We start from the raw sequence: 8,477 nt of genomic DNA, 5'->3' as shown, positions 1-8,477 counted from the left end.
GCAGTGACCCATCTGATTCTTCTCAGTATGAGCCGTTCTTTTTTCTTTTCTCTCTCTAAAAGTAATATTTGCAAAGATTTTTTTCTTCTCTCTCTAAAAGTAATATTTCCTAAGATCTTTCAAGACAGGGGAGAAGGCCCATTTGCACGAATTATACTACATAATTGAGATTTAATTTTGTTGAAAAAGGAAGGGTTTTGAGTCAGAGATAAGAACAGAGTTTTCAGCCACTTTGATTTTTTCCCATGTGCCTAACAAAAAGGCAAGAAACTGAAATGGAAGAAACAGACATGTAAACAAAATCAAATGAATTCTTTCTTCTATTGGTTAACAAAATTTGTCTTTGCATATACAAACTTGTCTCTCTCTCCATCCCCATCTCCGTCTCCGTCTCCGTCTCCGTCTCATTCAATATAGAAAGAGAGGAAGAAAATCAGTGATAGATGAGTCAAAAAGGCATGATATGGGTTGTTTTGGTATCATAGCTTGACAGACACGATTTGGAGCTCACTCTGAATATTTTCAACAAATCTCCGGCTAGTTGCCTCACCGCCGGCGAGCAATTGCTCTGCATAAGCACCAAAATCTTGGTCAATCCGTTGTTCTGGGTGACCGTGCTCTGAGCCCTGTCGTCTCTTGACAAATAGCACACGCTCCACAGTATCGTCACGGCGTGCTCCGTCGCCGTGCTCGACACCTTCAACATCTTCTGCACTATGGCAGATACGCACTCGGAGTTCTCACATATCTCGGATTTTCCCTCTTTGCACGATGATGCCATTTCCAGCAGTTTCAGAGCCTTCTCGGTCACCGAAACGCTCCAGTTGGGATCGGATAATAATTTCGTGAGTTGCTTGACGACGCCGAGTCTCACGATTTTTGGTCGGATGCGTCTCGGCATTGATACTGCGATCAAGCAAGACAAGGTTGATTCTATCATTGTAGGATCGGTCTCGGTGCTCATTATGCGAATCAATTCAGAAAATAATCCATCCTTTTCGGCTATCAAGAGCTTCGATTCAGCATCGATTGCGATCGACTCCAAAACCCTAGCAGATGCGATTCTAGATTCCGCGCTTCCTTGTTGCAAAACGAGGAGGATTGAAGACAAGCAATCGCGATCACTCTTCAGCATCGAATTCGCCAGCTGCTTATGATCTTCGTGCTCACTTATAATCATGTCCAAAACCCTCACCACTTGTTCAAGCGCAAGGAAATTAGCATTGCCGCTGCCGAGAAAATCAACCAGCAACGACACGAATCCATCAATTCTCGCAAGAAACTTGCGGCTTTCCTCGGACTCTCTCGCGAAACAAATAATCTTCGACATACATTCGAGACAGTCCTCTGGCTTGCTCTCGATTTCTTTAATCAGGTCCCTCGCTTGGTCTGGGGACAGAGAGGGAACGAGCTGGATGGGGGAGTCGGGCGAGTTGGAGCGGTGGCGGACCGAGTTGGACCAGATCTGGATGAGGCGTTGTAGGGTGTGGTTGGGCACAAAGTCCCTACTGTGGAGCACCTGCATAGTGGCCGGACAAGTGTTGTTGCCGTTGTCGAGCCACCTCTGAATGCTCGAGCGATCATAGGTGACGCCGGTGCAGAGACTCACCGGGGACTTCATGACGTCCAGAGATATCGGGCAACGGAAAAGGCTGGGAACTGTAATAAACAAGTCATCCCTCACCATCTTCAACTTTTGCGAAAGCACAGAATTATTTTGCTGGAAGAGCAGTAGAGCTGCTGAAGAAGACGAAGAAGAACAGATAAAAAGGGGAGCGAAGGGAGGATTTAAGAAGAGAGAGAAACAGAGTCAAAGCTTTGATGACGCGAGCAAAAGGTACTTTTTTCTGGTAATATTTTTTTTTATTATTATATTCTACAGCTTTGGTCTTTGGTCAAAGGGGGAGCTATTATTTTAAGTTATTTATATTCGAGTGTTGACCGTGCAGAGAGGTTCGTGGGGTTGAGGGCCGTGAGATTGGGGGATCAGAGTGGCGGTCGTGAATCACGAGGGGATGGAGCGTTGGGATTGAAGGAGGAGGGAGTGGTGGAAATGAGGGAGAATCGTGGGGCCCACAGAGCAATGAGGAGTATTTGCGGGGGAAGCGGGGACCACCGAGGGTTCGGTTGGTCGGTGGATTACATCACAAGGTGCACAAACCATTGATTTACGGGTTTTTTTTTCTTTTTTTATTTTATTGGTACGCCCTGTCCTTGGTTTTTAATTCTTCCTCTTCCTCCCCCATTACCCCCTTATATCTAAATATTTTCCTAGGCCCAACTGGTTCCATGATTCCATCCAAGGTTCACGCACTGTAGGGCTGAAATTGATACATTGAAGATGAATGGAGAAGTGAGCAGGTTGGTTTTACGGATCCCAATGCGGAGGAACAGTATTATAATAGCACCGAAAGTGACTAGTATTTCCTAGTAATAGGACAACCCTTCTGAACTCCCAACTCAGAACTCAGCTTTCTTCTGAGTTCTGACACATTTCTTCACCCTCTGCTATGGCCCTAATGGCAATGAGTATTCTCCGTTTTACCTTTCAATGTCTCACAAAGTAAATAAACTAGAACCCATCTTTCAACTGGGGGCAGTTTGGAATTGAAATTTCAAATTTGGCAGTGAATTTAGTTGACTACCAATGCTTTTGATTGGGAGAAAAGGTATTGCTAGTCCATTCTTGCCGTGTTTTACTAAGACACAAAGAAAAAGAAGGAAACAAAAATCGTCTTCATTCAATCTTTCGTGGAATCCAAAATTTTCTATTTTAATTATTTAGAAATACTAGCCATGATGGAACAAGTAATAGAAGTCAAAAATAAAATAAGTGTATTAATGAAGCAGATCAAATGCTGACATACACATAAATGATAAATGTGGTACTCATCCTCACGTCAACCTCCAGTACGCCTACACATGGTGTTGCTTCAATTGTGGAAGAAATTGATTCCCATTTCCATTCATTGAGTCTAGTCTAGAACGGTGAATTTTCTTTTCCCCCTCTTATTTTATTCTTCCAAATATACCTACTATATAGTTTATATCGTGATGGTACAAATACCCAAGGTAAAATTATTTTCCCACTTTGGAGCGTACCCAATTGAAAAAATAAAATACAAGTTGGGTAGCAAAAGAGTGAAGGAGAATATCATAATGTAGTCCAAATTTCAAAGGACGTAGAGACATGTTTGATTACGACATTAGTGTGTATTATTATGATGGAAGAGGGGATTGGGAAAGCCAAAAATTTCAAAGACAAAGAAGGCTCCTTTAAGAAATTGACCTACCTAATTGCCCCAAAAAGTCCAATTTGGTGGTTCTGCACCACACGCCAATGCCTCGCTGTAGCTGATTTCTAAGTCAAATTTTGTGGTTTTTTCTAACTTCATAGCCGGGGCAACCACAGAACCACTCCCCCACCACCCGTGGGCCCAGGAATACGGACTCATCAAAATTCCATTTTCTCAAGTTTTTTTTTTTTTTTTTTTTTAGTAAATTTAATTAGGACAAGTGTTTTGGTACTTGACCACTTGTTTAATATATTTATATAATCAGAATTAGGCAATTTTGATGTTGGAGTTTCCAAGTTTGAAGCTTCAAGCTTCAACAGAGGCTTCTTGTATGTGCTTTGGATTTACTTTTTCTTGCTTTGTTTTTCTCTATCTTCATTCCACATGATTTCCACATTTTTTTTGACTCGGAGCTGTGTGATCTTTTTTACTTTGATTTTGAATTGCTTTATCCGAAGTTTGAATTTGGTGGCATCGTTTCTCACTTGTGTTTTATCTTCTTGCTAACAAAAAGTGATTACTTCAACCTAAAAAAATTTGGCTTTACCCATGTAGAAATTGTGAACAAAAGGGATAAGGATAGAGAAAGGCGAAGGGGAAGGGAATTTTTTTTTTTTTTTCTTTGTCATAATTGAATACAATTCCATTCAAACTTTTCTTTGGAATAAAAAAATAAAAAAATAGAAGGACAAAATTATTTTTATATTTTTTCAATTTTATTTTATTTTATTTTTATATAAATATTAAATAATTAAAAAACACTTATTTTTTTTAATTATATTTGATTTAAAAAAATAATTAATTGATTAAAAAGAATGAAATAATCCCTATATAACTTATTTTTTATATGAATGTTTTTAATTTTTTAAAATATTTATATATAAGTTTTAAAATAAAGAATTATCATTATAAAAAAAATAAGGATATTTTTGTCAATAAATATTGGAGGACTAGATTTCCAAAATTGGTTCCAACAACCATTTTAATTAAATAACTTTTGAAATAAAAAAAATTAAAAACCAATAAATTATTTTTTCTTACTTACATAAATATTAAATAATTTAAAAATACAGTAACTTTAATTAATTTTACATTTTTTTACGCTTTCCTTAATATTATTTTAATACCAAAGAAAGGCTACACGTGAAATTGAAATTGATTGAATCACCAAACTTGGGATAAAGTAAAATTCATGGCACGCCCCCATTGATGGTATGTTAGAAAAGGGGATTCCATTGGAAATTCATTATTGATATACTTAAAGGCTACCTAGAAGCAATTAATGAATATATGATGCTCCACTTCCTAAAAATATGATCATTAGTTTACAACTTTATTATTATTACTATGGGTATTATTTGTTAAAATCATAATGGATTAATACCAACCACTCAATAGGCCCCTTACTTTAATCATTTTATTTTTATTATTTGTTGTATAACCTATAGTGCTTATTGTATATTCCATCATCAAAACTACATAGCTTTGTTATATTACCATTTCTCTTAATGCATTTGTATAAATAATTTCCATTTAATGCATACAAATCAAAATCTATTTTACTTTCTTTTTTTAAAAAAAAGTAATTTTAAATGGGTGTTTGGTAAACCAATTTAATAACTTAATTTAATTCATTAAATAAATTAAATATATTTGGTAAAATAACTTGATGGTATAACTTAAAATAAAAAATAATTTTAAGTAATTAATAAAAATAATTAATTTATTTTACATTTTCACCTTTATTTATCCTAATTATTTTTACTATTTCTTTAACTACTCCACGAACTTTGTTGTTACTTGATTTATTTTGTCATAATTATAATTTATGAGGATGAATATATTAATTTGATAATTTAAAATAAATTTTATCAAACAACTTTAATATTTAAAGTAAAAATTAAATAACTTAAGTATAATTTAACTTAAATCAGCTTAACTCGTTAAGTTTCACCAAACACCCTTACTTGTAACTAGTTAAACTATAAATTAAGATAAAATTTTTAATTATTTAAAAAGCTATAATGGACCCTAAAAAACCTTCTAATAAATGTAGACATTATGAACATGCTATATACAATAATTAAAATTAATTTAGGATAAATTTCAAATTTTAAAGTTAATTTTTTAAATGATAATATTAAAATTTCGTATTTAAAAAGAAGTTTTTTTTTTTTATTTAAAAAAAAACCCCTTTTTATTTTACTCCTCACAAACCATGTAAATTCAAAAATAAAATTTCAAACGTAATGATTTAAACTTTATTTTATTTTTCAAAAACCCTAAAAATGTATAGCTCCATCATAGGTTGTGTTTGAGATGATGGGTTAGTCCTTACTCATTACACTGATAACTTGGAATATTGGGATAAATAGAGATGGACGTGGACATGGACATGGACATGGAGGGGTGGTAGCATGATTGCTTACCCATTTGGCCATTTCCATCTATTGTTTCGTGTACATCACTTCATATTGATTGTGCATGGCACGATGAAATGGTCTTCCCTAACCGAAATTTTCCACTATCAAACTATACTCCATTAGCAATCAATGCACACACCCATTTATTATTCTTCTACTTATTACATTAATTGCCTTTTGCATCTTCCCTAGTCTTTACTAGAAATACAACCATAACCCGTCATTGTATTTGTTGCTAAGTGATTAAATCCAAAATAAATAAATGATGATCGTTATAAACTACGTTTTTTATGATCTAATTTTATTGGAAGACGAAGAAGGGTGATAAAGATGAGTCCCGGTATAAAAGTTTAATATTCCATAAAATTTACTATTTTAGAATTTGTTCTTTTTTTTATGAACCCTTAAAAAAGATTATTCATTACCTTGGTAAGAGTGGTAGGATCGTTGATTGATTTTCTTTTTTTTTTAATATCCTCTTTCCTTGGATTAGTATTCAGATTCATATATCAATAGTTTAATATGAAATTTGAAGGAGATTGATTCTTTCAAATTTAAATTTACAAATAATAAGATGGAGTTGTAAAAAAATCCGACAAATATAAAACAAACTTATTTGATTGATCGTACTTTTTGATTAAAAAAAAAACCTCTTTAGTATTATAGTCTGGCTTGATAAAATTAATTTTTTTTTTAAATGTGGTATATGCCTTAAGATGCTATCCAACCATCTTTCAAATTTGTATTTGACTTTTAAACAGGAATTTTAGTATTCATAGGCAAGACCCAATACCAAAGCCTTCTAAAAGCAAGAAAGCAAAGCATAATTTGGTGGAATCCAGGGATTTGTTGAGTGAAAGCAACAAATAAATTGAAAAGTTGACTTGCTAAATATACACACTTTTTCATCTCTAAAAAACAAAGAGTGGGGACGACACAGAGCCTGAAATTAGAGGGATGGCTTGTGGGGGCTCTGTGTTTGTTTTACAAACTTCCTTTGTTTTGGAAATATGAAAGACTAACCTCCTCTGCTTTCTTCTTTTCTACGTTTTTTCCTTGTGAGATGGACGGAAAATGAGAAACGGGCAAATGGGCTTTTTAAATGGACTGGTCTTGAGAGGGATCCACTTCCATCTGGGCCTATTATTTTCACAAAAATCCGGGTCACAAAGTTTTGAGAGACTATCCATTTTTTTTTCTCTCCTTTTTTTGAAGTTAATATGCTCTTTCTATCTCAAAAGCAATTCTAAATCATAATAGCAGTTTTTATTCCAAAATTAAGAGAAAAAAAAAAAGAAGCAAAGAGCCAAGTGTGATTTAAAAACAATTTTTTTATTTTTAAAAATTGCTAATACTATTTAACCATTGTTTTCAGGAAACAATTTAAAAAACAAAGTGAAATATAGAGAATAATTTTTAGATAACAAGTAGGAGTTATTTTTACTAATTTTTTAAAACAAAAGGAAGACATGGGTCTGTTTGGTTATATTTTTTTAAAAACAAGTTTTAGAGAATATGACTAAATAGATATAAAATTTTATATTTTATCTAGTGATAATTATAAAAGCTAAAAACCTCAAGCATATTTTTTTTCTTTCCTCTAGGATAGGATGGATGTGAGGTAAAGTTGGATATGACTTGATACCTAATGATCTTACTTACGAGCCTAGAAAAAAGGCTAAATAAATTATATGCAACCCAAACCTATAGCTAAAATTAAATTAGGAAAAACAACATGAAATATCTTACGTAAAGGTTAAGAGGATAAATTTTAAAACTATTTTGCATGACTTTCCATCATGGAACTACTTAAACTACCACCCTCCATTACCAAAATAAACATAAACATAAGATAGTGCTAGACACACCATTACTCTCACCACTCAGACCATGTGACAAGTGATGGATGGATATGATAAAAAATGGTTACCACTTACTAAATATCAAAGCCTTTTGGCATCAAATCACCATCCGTCACTTAGCAAAAGTGAAGTTAGGAATGGGATTTTCTTCGGAAGGGGGTGTTAGTTCAAGCACACAAGCTTCTCAAACCGACTTCGAATCAGTCCAAGCTGATTCAATTGGTTTGGCCTTTTCATTTAGAGGTGTTTGGTTGGATTTCGAAAGAAAAAAAAAATTCATATCAATTCGATATTTAGTTTGGAAACAATGAATTGACGTGAATTGAATTATCGGCACCGACCTTGTATGCATCCTACTTGAAAGGGTATTATTTTGAGAGACAAAGGGAAAAGGGTACCACCGACCTAACCATAAATTGTAATTTGAATTTGTGCTGTTGAAGTTTTCAACCTTCAATTATTTTGCCTCTTTTATTGTTTGGTTGGAAATTTTCTTTTAGTGGTTTTTCTTTTTTCTTTCCTTGAGAACCAAATAAAGGGTGAATGGGCCATAAAGCTTTGTGTAATAGTTTTGAGTGTGTTATTTTGTTTTGAATATTTGTGTTTTAGTGGTTTTTGTTTATCTTGTTGAGAATTCAATGACCCAATTAATGTTAAAGCACGACCTAATGTTTAAAGAATTGGTTTGGTTTGGCTTTCCAAGAGCAAGACAATCGATTCAACCAAATTTTTTAAGAACATAGATCCAACCGACCTTATTTATACGCCTAGTCCTCGGTACAACTAAGCATCATAAAACACATTTTCTTTTTATCTTGGGTTAATTTTAATTATTTTTTTTCTCAATATTCAATTGAATACATCTAGTTTTTATAAGTTTAAAATTACATCAAATA

The 8,477-nt window shown here is 33.7% G+C and overlaps 1 protein-coding gene across 1 annotated transcript; it reads right to left on the bottom strand.

Moving 5' to 3' along the window:
* Nucleotides 1-209: 209 nt before the first annotated feature.
* On the bottom strand, nucleotides 210-1,761 carry LOC117912036 (U-box domain-containing protein 27). The gene has a single exon (XM_034826460.1). The coding sequence runs from the start codon at nucleotides 1,685-1,687 to the stop codon at nucleotides 449-451; it is 1,239 nt and encodes a 412-aa protein (XP_034682351.1). The 5' UTR covers nucleotides 1,688-1,761; the 3' UTR covers nucleotides 210-448.
* Nucleotides 1,762-8,477: the final 6,716 nt, after the last annotated feature.

This window comes from Vitis riparia, chromosome 4, assembly GCF_004353265.1.
Source record: "Vitis riparia cultivar Riparia Gloire de Montpellier isolate 1030 chromosome 4, EGFV_Vit.rip_1.0, whole genome shotgun sequence".
In the NCBI taxonomy this organism is placed as follows: Eukaryota; Viridiplantae; Streptophyta; class Magnoliopsida; order Vitales; family Vitaceae; genus Vitis; species Vitis riparia.
This window is presented reverse-complemented; position numbering and strand designations above follow the sequence as displayed.

What these genes read in the sequence shown, in the direction of transcription:
- LOC117912036 (XM_034826460.1), bottom strand. Translation starts at nt 1,687, where the DNA reads ATGGTGAGGGATGACTTGTTTATTACAGTTCCCAGCCTTTTCCGTTGC.